Here is a 19,331-nt window from a genome sequence, read left to right as displayed (position 1 = left end):
TGAAAGGTTTACTGTAGTGATACTGATAGAAGGGGACTTCTATCGTGAGTGATTTAACATAAAAAAATAATAAAAATAATAATAATAATAATAATATTAATAATAGTAATAATAATAATCTGGCACATTAATCCTGTAAGACACTTAGGAGCAGCTGGAAAAGGCATCCACCTGCTCCAGAAGACTGAGGGATGAGACTGGAAATCAGACCAAGGGCACCTGGTGGAAAGGTGGGAGATGAAATACACTCAAGAAAGCATGTGAAATGATATAAACCAGAGCTTACTAAATATAATAAAATCCAGCAATCATGTTTTTGAAATTCCTACATAACAGAAATATAAAATTCGTTTTTTATTGTTAATGACTGCTAATTGTTGAGTGTGGAGCATTAAATTGATTTGGCTTCTGAAGTGGAACATACAGTATCAGACAGCATGTGACTCATCCTGTGTTATTCTTTAACCATTTGGTTTACTGATTGTTAATCAGCTAAAAGAGTTCATTTCAGTTCAGTTCCACTGAGGTTTATTTATATAGACCAAATCAAAGCAACACTATACAAGCGGCACTTAGTGAGCAAGCAGTTTGTGACAGTGGGAAGGAAAAACTCCCTTTTACCAGGAAGAAGCCTCGAGCAAGGAAATGAGTAATGAAAAGAGGTGAGTGGAGGAGTGCTCAGTGCATCACAGTGTATTGCAGGGTTCCCTGCAGCAGTCTCAGCCTATAGCAGCATAACCAAGAAATGGTTCAGCCTCAAAGAGAAAATCCTTCATGTGGACACTTTATATTAACCCTGTATAGTATTTATCTTGTGAATCATCTGGCATTCAGTTCCACTAAAATATTAAAAGCAGTGTGGAAAAAAAGTGTTTAATGTTTATTTGCAGTAACAGCTTTGCACAGTGCATATGTTTACCACTGAGTGGCACTGATGGGTAAGTTGTAGATTCAAGTGAACTACCAAAAGAAGTCAAGGAAAAAAAGAAGAAAAAACAAAACAAGGAAAAGTATGAGTGAAAACAAATACCTGGACAAAGCTGTGGAGTCATTCAGAGAAACACTCTGAGAAGAGAGGAAGCACCTATGCGTGAGAGTTTTGTTTTGTTGTGCAAACTCTTAGCAAAGTTTTCTACAAGTGTGATGTGAGTGGGAGTCAAAGACTCAGTCCCACAAGCCTCACTCCTCCTCTGCCACCACACATCTGCTCCTGAGGAGATGGGACCCTGATCAGGAGGAGAGCTCTCTTCATCCCTCAGTCTGTATGGCTGAAACCTCCAGAGCACTGTAAGGAGAGGAGCCACCAGGAAAAGAAAAATCCTTCATCCTGAGACAATATTTATGTTTACCATCTCCCAGGCTGATTGCTCTCCTAAATTTGGAGTGATGCCCCAGTGCTGGTGCAGGCGGGTCGTGCTTTGTGTGGAACTGGGTGTACTGGTGGCAGTCCTGGCGGCTGGCAGCACAGCTCAGCTATTTGAGAGGAGACAAGCCGGGTCATCGTGCTATGGAGGATTTGACCTCTACTTTGTTTTGGACAAGTGAGTGCTTTTATTTTTACTTGATCACAGAAGAGATCTGTGTGACTCATCGGTGCTTTTTGAAGGCACAGGTGCACGCATCATTCAAGCTGTCATCCAGTGGCAATGATGGGCTGCTAATTGCCTGACAAAAATATGCTAATATGATGTAACTAGCATGTTTTAGCCTACTGAAATATTAAGGCCTTTATAAAGCTGAAGGTAGGGTCTGGATTCCAAATAGAAACTGAATCGAATGTGACCGTAAGTGACATGCATATAATGCATTTTTAATTTTGAAATGTCACCAGCTTGAGAATTTCTGATCACACCAGTAGAAGCCTGATTTAAAAAGAACAGACTCAGTCATCAGATTTGCTAATTTCCTAACGATGTACCTGCCACAACAGTTCAAAACTCCAAGTCATGATATTGCATTTGCATTGTGAGATACAAACTCATTGCTGCTGTGACCTACACCATCAACTTAAAACTGAATGAGTTATCAACTGATTTTCTAGGTGATCAGTAGCTTTGAATCACTGTGCAAACAGCTTAGGAGGTAAAGTGGCCCCTGTTGCCACAATCTGTGTCAGTATGTTTGACGTATGCATTGAAGAAAAAGCACTATATGAATATCTGTGAATGAATGAGTGTGGGTTGCAGGGTAAAGAGCATTCAGTGGTTAATAAGATTAGAAATGCTGTATATAAAGGCCAACATGGTGAAAAACACCAATTGGAGTTTTGGAGTCTAAAATAAAGCCTTTAAATGTGTTATTTTGTACAATGTGAAACCCCAAAATATTTCTATTCATATAAAAAATGTTGTTTTTTGTCTTAAATGGCTTAAGTGATATTATAGTACTTATCTTAGAATACTTATTGTTCTCAGCTGCTATTGCGGTATCGTCCCATTTTATTCAAGGAAACAGTCGCGGGTTATAAGAGACTCAAATGCCAAGAGCTCACATAAGGGTTCAATTAAATGTCATGAGGCTAACATGACACTGTTGAACAGGTCAAGTCACATCAGTGTGCTGTTTCATAAATTCTCTCTTAAAAGAGCGGTGCATACATAAATCAAAAACACGCATATCGTTTTCTTTTTGCAAATCACCTCAAAGTTGTAAGAACTGACATGAAGTATGTTTACACGGTGACATCTTCATGCATTCATCAGCGGATGATAAACTGCCCTGCAGGGATTCCTGTTTTCCAAAAGCGGCCGCTCTTCGCTGACAGGCGCTGCCCACATCCAGACCCAATTTCATCTCTCTGCGCTTCGGTCTGCAGAACCCTTTCTCCATTAGAGCCAGATGTTCCAAAGATCCCGAGTGTTTGGCTGTCTCTGCACTGCGACTCACATCACAGGATAAATGAAAACATAAGGGAGGAGGTGAAGGGAGAGTGCAGAGAGAGAAAGGGGCCACAAGAAGTTGTGCATATTTGCTCCACGAGTCTCTTTAATTACAGCCTTCCACTTAGAGAAATCAGCTGGTTGTTTGTGTTGGTCTGCACCTGTTGCAAAACCTGGACCCAGGAGGAAGCCATGTAAGGATCAAGTGGAACTATAACTTTGGCTTGGAGTAAAAGTGGGCAATAAAGTCACATAAAAAAGTGAGATTTTTTTTATGAATAATATACCAAGAATAGCATACCAGTCCCATCCAACCTTATTTAGCATAACAACATAGCTGAACAAAGTGCTTTCTAGTTAAAAAAAAAAAAAAAAAAGAGCAATAAAAAACTAAAACAAACATATACTAAAAGGAAAATAAATAACAGCAAGACATACAAAATGGATGAAAAGTTAAAAACATCTTCACGAGCCAAAAAGAAGTCCAGTCACCTTCTTTTAAAGCACTCAACACCAGTAATTTCCTCTTTTTTCTAAAATATTTTTACACAAAAAGATTCAGGTGATAGCCGATAATCACAATAAGAATACTCTTTAACTAAAACTCCTTTAATAAGTGTCCACAGTGTTCTCCATCACTGCTGCTCACTGTCAGTGAGAATAGACTCCAGTCCTTCTTTCTGCCATTATATTGTATGCAGTGCAAAAACAATCTTTAATTACATCACATTACAGGGTTATAAGGAGATCTAGACTTTAAAGGCAGTTTCCACAATTTCACAGATATTCAGTGTTTCTGTCTTTCAGCTTTTAATGTCACGCTTTTCTTGTCTGTTTTGATGACTCCCTTTTTATTCTTCCTAATTCTGGAAGCGAAGAAGCTAAACAACAGTATAACAGCATTAAGTTGTTCACTATTAGAGTATTTCTAAGTTCTTTCTTAGTCAATTGTGTTGCATGTCTTTTTCAGTCAATTGTGACTTGACTTTTTTGTGCCAAAGCTCCTGTGTGTCACTGAAACCGCTGAATCTTTGTTTCAGGTCTGGCAGTGTGCAGCATTACTGGAATGAGATCTATTACTTTGTCGATCATCTGGCTCACAAGTTTATCAGGTACAGTTACGCACAAGCCGTGGCACTATAAGAGTAAAGGGGGGGAAGAGAACATAAAAACATGTAACAATCATCTCCGGTGTTTTTGTTTTCCCAGTCCTCAGCTGCGGATGTCTTTTATTGTATTTTCAACAGAAGGAAGGATTCTCATGCCTCTAACAGAAGACAGGTGGCACATATACTAACACACCTAAATTTAATAATTCTTTTTATTTTTGTTGTATCATCCCCTTCTGATCAGTAGTTTTTGTCCTTTTTCACGTGTCAATAATAAGAGATCAGATTCGGGCGGGACTGGAGGAGTTACGTATGGTGCAGCCAGGCGGAGACACCTTCATGCACAGAGGATTTCAAAGGGTAAGTCATCTGTAAAGTCAATGAAAAACTGACCCTACCCAACAGTATGGCATCTGAGCCTTTAAATGAGGCCTTTTTAAAGTTTATAGCCACTGACGCCTCAAAACTTCCCTCTCAGGCCAGCGAGCAAATATACTACGGGACTGGAGATGGTAAGTAGATTTTTTCTTTCTTTTCTTTTTTTTAACACTTAATCATAGTAAAGTCTTTGACCCAAACATTAAAATGAATTTCACTCCTAATTCAGACACGTTAGAATCACTCTATAAGGAAACAATAGAAACACAGCTGCTCTTCACATCACAAATATGTTCAAAATACTTAGAGATTGTGCTCTCAAAGATTTTTTTTTCTTTTTAGCGTTTTAACAGCGCTTCCTTCTGTGCTGTAGGTTACCGGACAGCCAGTGTCATCATTGCCCTGACGGACGGTGAACTGAGAGAAAATCAGTTTGACCTGGCTCAAAGAGAGGTAGAAGAATCCGTGTGAAAAGAAACTTACTAACACTTAATTAAGAAGTTTATGAACAACTATTAACTTAAATAGAAATTTAAAGCCTGTTTTAGTACAAAGCATAAGATAATGTAAATACAGCGTACTGCGTATTTTCTTCTCACTATATTGCTCAAAACACTATTAGAACATTAGAGAACCTAAAGTGTGAATGCATGCTGAACTACTGTACAGGGAGTGCAGAATTATTAGGCAAGTTGTATTTTTGAGGAATAATTTTATTATTGAACAACAACCATGTTCTCAATGAACCCAAAAAACTCATTAATATCAAAGCTGAATGTTTTTGGAAGTAGTTTTTAGTTTGAGCTATTTTAGGGGGATATCTGTGTGTGCAGGTGACTATTACTGTGCATAATTATTAGGCAACTTAACAAAAAACAAATATATACCCATTTCAATTATTTATTTTTACCAGTGAAACCAATATAACATCTCCACATTCACAAATATACATTTCTGACATTCAAAAACAAAACAAAAACAAATCAGCGACCAATATAGCCACCTTTCTTTGCAAGGACACTCAAAAGCCTGCCATCCATGGATTCTGTCAGTGTTTTGATCGGTTCACCATCAACATTGCGTGCAGCAGCAACCACAGCCTCCCAGACACTGTTCAGAGAGGTGTACTGTTTTCCCTCCTTGTAAATCTCACATTTGATGATGGACCACAGGTTCTCAATGGGGTTCAGATCAGGTGAACAAGGAGGCCATGTCATTAGTTTTTCTTCTTTTATACCCTTTCTTGCCAGCCACGCTGTGGAGTACTTGGACGCGTGTGATGGAGCATTGTCCTGCATGAAAATCATGTTTTTCTTGAAGGATGCAGACTTCTTCCTGTACCACTGCTTGAAGAAGGTGTCTTCCAGAAACTGGCAGTAGGACTGGGAGTTGAGCTTGACTCCATCCTCAACCCGAAAAGGCCCCACAAGCTCATCTTTGATGATACCAGCCCAAACCAGTACTCCACCTCCACCTTGCTGGCGTCTGAGTCGGACTGGAGCTCTCTGCCCTTTACCAATCCAGCCACGGGCCCATCCATCTGGCCCATCAAGACTCACTCTCATTTCATCAGTCCATAAAACCTTAGAAAAACCAGTCTTGAGATATTTCTTGGCCCAGTCTTGACGTTTCAGCTTGTGTGTCTTGTTCAGTGGTGGTCGTCTTTCAGCCTTTCTTACCTTGGCCATGTCTCTGAGTATTGCACACCTTGTGCTTTTGGGCACTCCAGTGATGTTGCAGCTCTGAAATATGGCCAAACTGGTGGCAAGTGGCATCTTGGCAGCTGCACGCTTGACTTTTCTCAGTTCATGGGCAGTTATTTGGCGCCTTGGTTTTTCCACACGCTTCTTGCGACCCTGTTGACTGTTTTGAATGAAACGCTTGATTGTTCGATGATCACGCTTCAGAAGCTTTGCAATTTTGAGACTGCTGCATCCCTCTGCAAGATATCTCACTATTTTTGACTTTTCTGAGCCTGTCAAGTCCTTCTTTTGACCCATTTTGCCAAAGGAAAGGACGTTGCCTAATAATTATGCACACCTGATATAGGGTGTTGATGTCATTAGACCACACCCCTTCTCATTACAGAGATGCACATCACCTAATATGCTTAATTGTTAGTAGGCTTTCGAGCCTATACAGCTTGGAGTAAGACAACATGCATGAAGAGGATGATGTGGACAAAATACTCATTTGCCTAATAATTCTGCACTCCCTGCAGCAATAGCCACGGGTGATGTCACAGTGGCTATGTACATCTTTCATATACTGTCGATAACAGAAACCTCTTGTGCATTACTTCCAGATGTTCCCAGCAGTTGTCAGTGACATGAGAATAACTACAATATAGCTGATGGAGCTTTTAAGTTTCAGCCCAACCAAATTCTAATGTGATTCAGTGAGCGTTCACCATTTCACTGTAGCTTGTTTATTCTGTTTAATGTCTCACTTTCTCTCAGGCTGGCAGAGCACGGCAACTGGGTGCCACTGTGTACTGTGTGGGAGTAAAAGACTTTAATGAAACCCAGGTAAATCTAACAGTTAACCCTTTAAAGCCGGTCGGAGCGGGCGCGCTCTGTTTTGCTTAACTATTTTTAAATCCCAGTAGCACTGCAACCACGTGAGCTAGCGCAATAATTTTTTTTGCATATGAAACCGGAGGAGTTGTACTTACATCTTATGCCATCAGCTTGTCCTCGGTCACAGTTTCCTTCCACATATAGCTTTGCAAAAACTTCATAAAAAGCACTTGCAGGAACAAAAACACAATATTCCAGAAACACGCTTTGCTGATCCAATCAGCTGTTTGTAACACTTCCTACGTCCATCAGCACGAACTATCGCATGTCCACCATGACCTGCCCGAAGCTGGAAGTGACGCCATTTTGCGGAAATGTAGTTTTTTACCATCAGGGCCTAGCGAGCCTGTACTGGTGTTTTTAAAAGTTATGTTTGACTTTATGACTTTCTGTGTCATTTCTGGGATGCTTAGGACTCATATTGCACTGCTGGAAATAGTTTACTTTGATGCATGTGCTGTTTTTTTGCAAATTTGCAGTATAATATTTATTTTAGTTTTTCCTGCATTATATAAAAATTGGTGTATTTCAAAAATAAAACTATGAAGACACTCAAAATAAATTTCCTGTGGTGAGAAACTATTTTGTGCAACTTTTTTGTATTTACAGTTTTGAGGGATAAGCCTCTTAAATTTCTCTAACTAGAAATATATGTTAAAAAAAACAAAAACGATCTTCAATTGTTTTGTAGTTTATTGCACTTTTTTGCAATTTACGTAATTACTATAAATGTACTGCATACATATTATTAAAATTTGGGCTATAATGGTTGTATCGATCGGTTCTTTTAATATGTTAGGGGCAGGGATAGCTCAGTAGGTAAAGTGGTCGCCCCATGATCGGAAGGTCGGCGGTTCGAATCCACTTAACGGCTACCCTGAGGTACCCCTGAGCAAGGTACCGTCCCTACACACTGCTCCCCGGGCGCCTGCTTAGTGGGCTGCCCACTGCTTCGCTGAGTGAATGGGTCAAATGCAGAGAAAAACAAGTAATTTCCCCATGGGGATCAATAAAGTATCCATTATTATTATTGATGTATATCAACTATGATATGATATAAGCACTGGCGGACTTGGTTCTATGGTAGGTCTTAAAGGGTTAACAGTTAGAAGATCAATTAATCAGTCAGCTAAAGAACAATTTAACCATGTAGACATTTTTCTCCACAGCTTTCAACGATAGCTGACAGCAAGGATCACGTCTTCCCTGTGAATGATGGATTTCAAGCACTGCAAGGCGTCATAGACTCGGTACTAAAACACAATAAGATCGCATTATATCAGTGGAAGGTCCTGCACTAAGTTAAGCTTCTGATATTATTTTCTCTTTCAGATCCTAAAGAGATCATGTATTGAAATCCTAGCTGTCGAGCCCTCCAGCATCTGTGAAGGAGGTGAAGAAACTTGAACTCAAAATACTGTCTCAAAATGCAAAAGCTTGATGTATACATACACCTTTCTACTTACACTTGATCGTTACTTTTGATATATACTCCAAATTATACACAGACAATTACTAAAATCACAGTTTAGCAACCAAACTTGGCACACAGGTACATCTTAGGCCCATAAAAGTTTTCATCATCTATATCAGATATTATGACATTATACTATGACATAACAGTACTGTAGCATCGGTATGGACCAGTAGTCCTACTGAGAGCACTTCCCTCCCTAAAACTCACTCTATAGTATTCCAAATTTACCACAAAGACAAAAGTTGATTAAATGATCAATTTAATCCCACTTCAGAATCCTTCCAGGTGGTGGTGAGTGGAAATGGTTTCCTTCATGCCCGAGATGTACAGAAAGTTCTCTGCAGCTTCTGGATCAACGACACTGTTACTTTGAGTAAGTACCACTTGCAAAGTTTTTCATTTTAATTCATTCTTAGCTGTAATTTCACCTCTCCCATGCAGACTTTATTTATTTAAACCATCACACCATTATGTTACCCAGCTCTCCAGCCCTCTCATTTTTCATAGAGCTTCATTGCAGCTTTCTCTCTCATTGATTTGTTTTGACTAATTACTAATGTTACTGAGGCAGTGATACATGCTGAGGGCTAAACAGCAGACTGGCAAGACTGGCAACCAGTTGGTGAATGTGATGAGGCTACAGAGCCAAATACTTCTATGAGTAGTTGCTAAAGACCAAAACACAAAGCAAAACTAGAGTGAATATAGGCTTACTGATCTTACTTTGTGCCTGTAACTATTTGCTAAAACTTTTGCGAAATCATATTTTGAAGTGTATAATATCTTACACGTGTGAGCTAATTATGGAGCTCTGCCCCAACAAGACTAAAACTCTTCTGTTTATATTCAGTCATTGCTTTGGACAATGAAATCCACCTCCACCCAGTCAGTGTGCACAAACTCAAACAGATGCCTTCTATAACTTCTTTATTAATGCTGTAAAAACACAAGTGATGAGGGTTATAACTATATCTTGATGCTTGCATCTGGATGTAGCAATGCTATGTTTTCAGAAATCCACTTTTTTGGGTTATAACTATACCTAAATGAATAGTTTCTCACTTTGAAATATTCTTTCAAAGACACACTTTGTTGCAGAAAGTCAGACACTCTGATGTATTTAACTATTTCAATCAGGAGAGATCATTTGGCAGTATTAAGCATGCTTATTGAAGTCAATAAACAGAATCCATTGCAATTAGAACAGGATTTCCTGAAGTTGAGATGCTGGTGTGATGAAGACAGAGGCTTGGGTGGAGGTCTGAGTGACCAGGCTGAAGTGGTTATGGAGAGAAGGCAGATGCACAAATGAGATCCAAAAGGCAGAAGGACAGAAGAGCACCGAGATATAAAGAAAATGATTGGACTACAGCAATGATGTCAGCATGGAGTTTGACAGTGTGAGAAAGTGGAATTGACGTAAAGAATAGCCGAGCAGTCAAGCACCCAGGAAAGCAGCTAGATGAGGGATTAGAGATTCTCCTTATTGAACTAAAACATAAGCTTCTTAACGTAGAGTGGAGTTAGCTTTGCTCTTTATATAGATTGGAAACAGAGGAAGAAAATGAGTTTGTTTAAAGTTTGCAGGTAAAATACTTTTATTGCAGGATAGCATGTTTCTGCTTTTTGCCCCTCAGCACTCAGCTCTGTAATTTTACACCACCACTTACAGCTGAATAGTCAGGGGGAAGAAATTGGAAACTGGAACCATTTTTTATCTTAATTTTTTATTTAGCATGTTTTGAAACTAGTGATTGATGATTGAGGAGATAAAATTATTAGGAAAATGTTTACTGGGGCAAATGAGCAATACAATCATTTACCTGTCGAGAGTTGTCAGAGTGGTCTCTGATACCCAGAGGGGTCTGGTTATTAGGATTAATACAGAGTCAAGGACCTTCTGCAAATACTTCACTTTCCAGAGCTGGGAGTAACAGCCATCTTTTATATACAGTTTGTGGTTGGTGTTTGCAGAAAGAAAAATGTGTGAATCGGTTCAGCCAACAATTATCCTTTAAATGATCAGCAGAATGTATTATTTAGGGATTTCCCTCAGCATTTTCTTCATTGTGCTAAATTTACTTTGGCCAGCGTGGGAGTACGATGGGTGGGGGACAGCAGCTCTTTGTTGGCGATGTAAATCCTCGCCCTCATGAAAAGCCATCAGCGCACTCTTCCTCTCCTTTTAATCAGCTGGTATAGCGCTTTACGCATCTCAGATGTCTAAAGGGGAATGTGGATCTCATCAGAGACGAGCACTGTCTTTGCACACTCCAGACACTCGCTCAGCCAGGGTAAATAAACCACAGCCCTCCCTCATTTGCTTCATTTTCCATAAGAGCAGGAAGTCCAGGAATTCAAAAAAAAAGAAGATATTTTGAGGTTTGAATCTCCTAAAGTTACAGGACTGCAAGAGGAAAGTGAAGTAAATTTTTCCTTTGCATCACTCACAGCTTTCTCTTTCATCATGGATACTCACGTAATGTGTAGTTTACTTTGCTGTGTGCAGTGCTAAATATAAATTTTCACATTATTTCATTTTGCACAGTGAAAAGACCTTTGGTGGTGAGAGATACCTACCTTTTGTGCCCAGCTCCTGTTCTGGAAAAACAGGGAACGTAAGTAATCGCTGCTGCAGGAAACTTTAATGAGCTTCATTACTTCTTATCAAAGTGTAAGCAGTATACACAGCTTGACAGCATGAAAGTGTTTTCATCTGTATCGCTATTTATAATTGCAGTAAACATCTATGAGCACTAAGTATGCAAACCGAGTCCTAGTTACGCTCTTACCTTTTCTACAGGTCTGCCACTCTCCACGTCAGCATGAATAATGGCCTGAGCTTCATATCAAGCTCTGTCACAATCACTGCAGTAGCTTGTGTAAGTATAATGGAAACCAGGAGGGGACAAAAACAATCCCCACACATTACCTCATGGCTAAAAGTATGTGAGGAACTTTATTGACTTAGAAGGAGAATTTGCACATAATGACATAACGTCACAGAAATTTGTCATCTCGCACGCACATTATGCAGGTTAAACCGCTCGACCCACTGCCACAGTGTTCTGCAGTTCATTAGTGGATGAATATAAATAGTGTATCTATGAGCAACATATCCTCAATATGTCCTTTTGTTTGTAGTCTAACGGGACCTTTGTGGCCATCGCGCTTCTGATCCTGCTGCTCCTGTTGACCATCGCTCTGCTGTGGTGGTTTTGGCCTCTCTGCTGCACCGTGGTATGATCATGAAAAACTTACATCCCAACTAAATTAGCGATGCTTATTTTCACAATTACATGATTCCGGTTGTTGCTCTTTGGTGCGATAACAAAAATCAGGCACTGTCTTTTTGGTTTGCAGGTCATCCATGAGGCACCTCCACCAGTAATAGAGGACATTTCTGTAAGTGGAGTGTTTCTTTTTTCTATTCTTTTTTTTAAAGTTCCTTCCTAAATTTCCCTTTCTTAGAAATAACGTATGCTTATTTTTTTCTTTAGGATGATGAAGATGGTTTTCCAAAGAAGAGGTGGCCCACGGTAGATGCGTCATACTACGGAGGCCGTGGAGTCGGGGGTATCAAGAGAATGGAGGTAATCCAGAAAGCAAACTGTAAATAGATCAGTACTGCATATGTATAATAACTATCGTGCATATTTCCCATTAACAACAAGTATCGACCAGTTGCTCATGCTGGCTAATAGAAATCAAATTCTTGGCTGTACAGTTTAAATTAATCAACCAGCCAAAAAATGTGATTTTCTTTGTTTTCTTTTATTTAACTGAATTATCTCCAGGATTAAACTCTATTTATTTAATGCGATTAAACTCTATCATGGAGCTATGTCCTAATGGGGATTGTTGAGAGGAGATTTAGGATCCAAAAGTGTGGGAAGCAGAAGAACGAATGTTTAACGAGGGGTGATCCGTTTCATTGTAGCTTATTCCAGAATCCAAAATAAACAGTCCAAAAGGAGGATACAAAGAGGAATATGAGGAATACTAAAGAATCTAAGGAGTGCAGCCAGAGGTCTGTACTGCGGAGCAGGATCTGGGCTTATCTCTGTAATTGATAACCCTGGGTTTTCTGGACTACAAATACAGATCACTTCTTTATTGGGTTGTATCACCATGGTAACTTCTACTGTAGAAGCACCATGAAGTCACGACCTACTGACCAATCAGTTCTGTGGAAAATAGCATCAGTATTCCTGGAAGAGCCCTCACACCCTCTGTTTTTCAGTAGCATTTAAAGTTTCAAATCTGACTCATTGACTTTCCTTGTTGGTTGCAAAGAATTGTTTCTGTTTATAAGCATTATTATATAATACAGGACATCTGTTTGCATTTGTGGATTTTAAGTCAAACTGTCATCATTTAGCATAAACGGGGCTGCAGCTGAAAGAATTGAAACTTGAACTGTCTGTATTGTATGTTTAACATCGTCATATTTTTCTAATATTATACTTTCATTTTCACTGGTAAAATCAGCTGCTTGTCACGCTGTACACTACACTGTTTGTGATTAGTCAGATGCTCCTTTAATGTGTACCATTTGGTTAAATTAACAAGCTGATAATCAGCTTCCTGTGACCGCTCATCCTGAGTGCCGACATTAGGGTAAGCAAACAGAAGATGATGGAAAGATATTGTTTCTTCACAGTATGAGGGCAATATGTAGATGCACACATAAACGAAGGGCTGACTGGGGTTTAGACGCAGGAGGAGAATGAGGTGGAAACAAAGAGGGAAACAGGAAGTCATACAGGAAGCAAAATTAACACAGAAAACAAAAAAAACTCACGTTGAAAGTAAAACAGGACCAAAAAAAACCCAGACAAGAATACTAAGACTTAACAAGGCAACACAGAGGGGCATGAGAACATGAAAATATGAAAGCACTCGGGCGACTATTACAACTAATACTACTATGTCGGTCAAAAACCCTGTGACTATATACTTATATAGTTACCAGTCTGCTTGTGTGCTAGATTGCATGCTATTTGAGTTTTTAAGTTGCTTGGCAACCTAAAAACATCGGGCTCTTGTTGAATCTTACACAAGTGAAAATGAAATTAAAATGTTCTAATGTGATTGTACATTTTATTTGGTGCTGCTGACTAGGGCTGGGCCATATCATACCGTTCACGGTAATACCGGTGTAATGTTGGGCAACGATAAGAAAATGAAATATCGCTATAGAATATGGGTAAAACGCGCATGCGCAGTGCCTTTGTTTACATACGCACATGGCGGCGACGCAGAATGAGAAGAGCGAAAGTGGATCGTTGAATGAAACCGATGAACCAGAATTGGTTTGTAAAAATGCTGCAACTTCAGTGGTGTGGCACTGGTTTAGCTTTCGTCCGTCAGATACACAACAAAGCACTATTTTTGGTAGCGCATGCTAGTGGGCCGTCGTTATTACCGTGTTTTTTGGAAAATACGGCACACTTAAAATCAATCCTTTGATTTTTCTGAAAATCGACAGTGCCCCTTATAATCCCGTGTGCCTTATGTTTGAATTCTGGTTGTGTTTACTGACCTCGAAACGATTTTATGTCGTACACGGCGCTCGAAAATTTGTCAAATGTTTTAGTACGACTTTGCTAAGCTACGAAGCCGCACCGCTTGATGGATTGTCGGAGCATCGTAGGCAGGAGCCTCACGGAGTGATACATACTGTGCTTCAACATAATGTTACCGTATTGTGTGTGTATAACCTCTTTTTAAGTTTTGTGGATATTATACATGGTTATGCTGAGGATATGTCGGCCAATTTCCACTGGAAATGCCTTTTGGTTTAACTGTCAGCAAGGAATTTGCATTTGCACTGTAAAATTTTTATATAACTTTAATGCACACAAAAAACAGCTGCTTGTTTAAGTGAAAATACATTGATGTTTGTTTGTTTTTTGCACGTTGGGGAGTTGTAAAGTATTTTGTCTACTTTCAATTATATCGTCAGTTATATCGTTATTGCAAATTTTCAAATGTATATCGTGATAAATATTTTTGGTCATATCGCCCTGCTCTACTGCTGACTGGTTTCAGCCTCACTGATATACACGTGGCAAGCTTCACTCTGGCATTCAGCTGAAAGTAAATGCTCAAAGACGGGAATGAGATCAAACAGTAGTACAGCAAGCATACACAAGAAAACAGGAAGCAAGTCAGCCTTTGAAAGAGATGAGTATGCGACTCTGTGCTGGACGGCACTGAGTCACTTTGTTGTCGTAATTAGCTCTGAGAAACAGAAAGAGTTAAGATGAGGCCCTGTGCACAATAAACTGCGAAGTCGGCATAAGTGTTCCAAAGAGTGGAGCAGTTTGGTTCATGGTGTTGAGATAAGAGCAAGCAAGCTGTTCCCAGTGTACGCTGAAATGCGAGAGGAGGAGGAGGAAGGCAACAGAATCTTCAGACCAGAGAGGACCAGATGTGTGCGTGGTTTGGGAGGATAAGGTCAAGGAGACAGTTGTCACCCAGTCAGTGTGAAGTTTTGGGTTTTTTTTTTAACAGACTGGTTGTGAAGTCTGAAGAGTCTTTGCTGTGAACACTTCCAAAACCAGCTACGGAAAGTATGCACAGCTTCATTTATGTGCCTTTTCTGCCAAGTTAAAGCCTTGGTGGCTTGTCTGGTGCAGCTGAAAGGGAGTGAATTTGAGTAATGAACTTTCAAGGCTGCTTTGACAGAAATGCTTTCACTCTTACTGTGCCGGGTTCCTTTTTTAGCTTTATTGGTGACTCTGAGAATCGAGATATTTGCATTAGAGAAAAACCCAGTCGGGCTCTTGTTGAATCTTAAGATTTCTTAGTGAATATGGTTTGAGACTTAATGCTCTATATCCTCTTGAAGGTTTAGAAATAAAACCTAAATGTAAAACGCAAATTGAAACAATTCAAGTCAGAGCCAAAGGAGCTACTTTTGTGTGTGTGTGTTTTGAGATCTTGTGGACTTCAGTGGACTGGCTTTAATTAAAACCCACACAGGAATGCTTCAAAACATGTTAACGTACAAGGAAAGAGATTTTTTTGTTTCTTTGAGTAAAAGGAAATGCGGCACATTGTGTCAAACACAAACCTCATTTACAGCAGTCACATTCAGGCACCCTGACACACGTGCAGAGGCAGTGGTAAAACTAGAACCCACTGGATGTGATTTTATTGGCTCAGATCTTGTCAGTTCTCCAGAATCACAACTTTGGTCCAACTTTTCACTTTTTTCTGGCTTCATATTTTTCCTCTTGGACTCTACTAGAGAAGCTTTGCATGACTGATGACAAAAATGTGCAATAATAACAGTGTGCAATACACATACACTTATTCTTCTTTTTTATACTAAGTTAATATACTGTGTTGTGTTGTTTGTTACGTTGTGATGTGTCATATCGTGTCGTGTTGTGTTATATGTAGTGCCGACGTAGGACAGTTTTTCCAATTTCATTGTACTACTGTACTATGTATGACTGTGCAATGACAATAAAGAGTTATCTTATCTTATCTTATCTATCTTAAAATCCTTATTTATCTTCTATCACCCCTTCATCCATTCTCTGTCTGAGTTGTGGAGCTTTTTTACCACCGTTGGAGACCACTGGAGGCTCCATACTAACGTGGCTGTCTGAAACACAAAGCTTTTCTTTCTTTTCAGGTTCGATGGGGAGATAAAGGATCGACTGAAGAAGGAGCCAAACTGGAAAAGGCTAAAAACGCTCGCGTTGTGATGCCCGCGCAGGAGTACGATCCTGCTCCACTGCGGCATTACTACAACTCACACAAATCTTCCCAACCCCACAAGTGGTACTCGCCCATCAAGGTGCTCCAGTATTTCACTTTTCATGTCCATCTGTTTGGCAGTTTGTTCATGGCCCTTCTGTGCACTGTGTTCTACAGTAGACTTGCTTGCCATAAATAAAACGTGCTATTTTGGTCTAATACACTCTCCCGACAGAGATTCTTAATATCAAGAGTTACACTTTCTGGTTAAATAAGGGTTAAATAAATCCAAAGTATTACTGTAGCTTTCCTGTTTTGAAAAAAAATTTCATCTCAGCTCTACTTGCTGGCTTTTCCTAGAGTTTTAAATCTCATGGCCATGACACAGAAATGTATTACTGCCATAAAATGTATTCTAAGGCATGGATCACATATGTAATATATAGATAATAGTGTTTCCAGATGCTCTTCTTTGACATGTAGGACCCTTCCTTACATATGTCTTCCAACACAGAAAAAAAAGACTTTATGTATGACCAGGAAACAGTTAATACAATTGGTTTCCTCACATATTAGTCAGCTGGATGGATGGTAATAGGAACCAGACATGCACTGAGCTAACCCCTGAATATGGAATTTGTTGAGCGGGTGTTATTTCAAACAAAATACATTCTTTGTTTATCTGTCTCTTTGTCATATTAAAGCCTCCTGAGATACATCTGGAGCAAAAGTGCTCCAGAGCCAGGCTGGCAATTAACTGTGGATAAGGGATTGTTGGTATTTTTATTTATTTATGCTGTTTTGTTTTTTTTATTCGTCCTCCTTTAGGGCAAACTGGATGCTCTGTGTGTATTTCTGAGAAAAGGCTACGACAGAGTGTCTGTAATGCGACCTTATCCCGGAGACAAGGTGAGGCATGAGAAAATAAAAGGTAACATTTTAACCTCCTCTGCAAGGTAACACAACTGGATATTTCACGCTTGTAAGATGAGCACACGTTGAAATAATAAAAGGATTGCGAACCAGCTATTTCAGCTTGTGGCAGGAAGACATTTAAGAGTCTGAATTTATTATCTTTGGAAAATAGGAATGTTTGAAGTTCAGGATCAAACAAGGAAAAAAAGAAAAGTGGAGTGGATGGAAAATAACCTTGAATCTTATCTGCATGACATTAACTTCACTTATCCAATAAACTAAACATTTTTAAGTCAAAGCCGCTTCAAATCCCAGGAGTATTTACTTCAAGGAAACCCTCAAGTGGCACAGCGAGTAGACAAAAGTGAAAACAACTGCAGCATTGTCTGGAGCATTGCTTTCATCATCTGCAGAAATCATTAAGAGTAGATGTTGCCTGCCTTCCTAAACTCCCAGCATCAGCACGGCTGGCCTGTCAGGAATGCTGTTTTCTTCCACAGCACAAAGTAATGGTGGAATTTTCTCTTTCCATCTGAGAGCTGTATCTCTCCAAACCTGCTAACTGCTGTGCCACAGGAGATGTTGGACTTTTCTTGTCTTAATTGCCCTTTTTCTTCATGTCTCTCACTGTACAGTTGAAGTACTTAACAAAACTTCTGTATTGAGCCGTGAACACTTCCTGTGCTCTAATTACAGGGCAGGTGCATAAACTTCACCCGGAGTAAATCCTATCCTGCTCCTCGCTACCCCATCTACAAACACCCCGCCACACCTGTCTACACTTTGCCCCACAGCTACCAGCGCCGTCTGTCGGAGGGCAACGAGCTCTCCCACTTGCCCCCCTCTCCAACTTCAACCCTTCCTCCTCTGCCATCCACTCCTCCGCCATCCTCCTCCAGCTCACCCATGTACACGCCACCTCCAAACAGAGCCCTGCCCTCAACCAGCAACAGCTCTCTCTCTGCTCCTCCGTCTCCTACCGGCTCTCTGCCGCCTCCACCTCAGGGCCCACCTCCGTGTAGAGCACCACCTCCATCGCGGCCCCCTCCACGCCCCAATCATGACAACCACTGATAACTAAAAACTGAAATACTGGAGGATCCCAGCTCCGAACGGGAACCTAAAAAAGGGCTTTTCACTGTGTCTTTTCACCTGGTGATCACCCACTCGTGGCCCACACCTGCCATGATATGAACTGTGACTTTGTTTTTTTAAGTTTAAAAAGTGAAATTTTTTGGTGTAAATGAGCACAGCTTTGGCTAATGGAGTTAGCATTCATTTCTTTTTTTTAAAGAAGTTTTGCTCTTCAAATCAGATAATTTGGTCAAACATTTCAAATTACCAATGAAAATTGTAACCTTTGTCTTTAAACTGTCACGAGTTTGAACAGCAGAAAACCCAGTGCTTCATCAAAGGTATCATGTGTTTTATACATGAGAGTTGGTCCAGGAAGCAATATTTTGTGAATGAATGTTCTTTGAATCACAAAAACATACATGTACACACATTGTATTTAATGGAAGTTGATTGTTTTTAATACTATGAGTATTTTTGAGGTTTTTTGGGTTAATTTTTTTTAAAGTAAGCAGAGCTGGGCAAGCTGTTTTGCTACAAGTGTTTATGCTAAGCTAAGCTAACTGCACCCTAGCTTCACATTCATCGTACAGGCACGAGAGTGGTTTTGATATCCTCACCTAGCTTTTGGCAAGAAAACAAATAAGCATATTTACCACAGTTAAGATTTACACATTGCTGACACAAACATTGTTTGCTGCAGAGAAACTGGTCCACTCGCCTCATCAGTGTGGAAATAAATTCTTTCGCAGACCGGAGATGTTCGAGTATTCAGACGCTGTTTAAGTTCTGTCACAAATGTGACCTCTGGAAAGTCACTGTGCGACTGATTCAGCTGGCAGAACGGCAGACTCAGATTTATGTTACGTCTGATTTGTTCACACCACTATGATGTGCAATAAATCATTTTAAAGATAACTTTCCTTTCCTTCTTTTGCCCCGTGTCAGAGATTTTTATCAGAAATTTGTACACTACAGGCACCTCTGCAAATGTTTCCGTTCATTTTGAATGAATAAACTCCTCTCAAGTGTGTAGTAGATGTGTGTAATGTTCAGTATCACCACGTAACCCGATAAATGTGTGCACTTGTTAAGCCTAAACAGATTTTGGCTTGTCACAGTGGAGAGAAGACAGCTACTAGTATCATAGCATATATATATTAAAAGAAAGTCATCTTATGAATCACTTGTTATGACTCAGCGA

The 19,331-nt window shown here is 39.9% G+C and overlaps 1 protein-coding gene across 1 annotated transcript; it reads left to right on the top strand.

Moving 5' to 3' along the window:
- Positions 1-1,341: 1,341 nt before the first annotated feature.
- antxr1b (ANTXR cell adhesion molecule 1b) lies at positions 1,342-18,127 on the top strand (the record flags this gene model as incomplete). Its single annotated transcript, XM_080865066.1, has 18 exons — positions 1,342-1,541; positions 3,920-3,991; positions 4,089-4,160; positions 4,267-4,348; positions 4,467-4,500; positions 4,740-4,819; positions 6,826-6,894; positions 8,115-8,195; positions 8,278-8,338; positions 8,697-8,795; positions 10,971-11,040; positions 11,226-11,304; positions 11,567-11,662; positions 11,786-11,827; positions 11,923-12,015; positions 16,074-16,238; positions 16,967-17,047; positions 17,750-18,127. 18 exons carry the CDS (start codon positions 1,342-1,344, stop codon positions 18,125-18,127), a joined length of 1,854 nt encoding a protein of 617 aa, XP_080721192.1.
- Between the last annotated feature and the right edge of the window lie 1,204 nt (positions 18,128-19,331).

The sequence above is a fragment of the Rhamphochromis sp. 'chilingali' genome (assembly GCF_963969265.1).
Source record: "Rhamphochromis sp. 'chilingali' genome assembly, chromosome: 2".
Taxonomy (NCBI): Eukaryota; Metazoa; Chordata; class Actinopteri; order Cichliformes; family Cichlidae; genus Rhamphochromis; species Rhamphochromis sp. 'chilingali'.
Note: the sequence above shows the minus strand (reverse complement) of the source record. Positions and strands in the feature narration are given on the sequence as shown.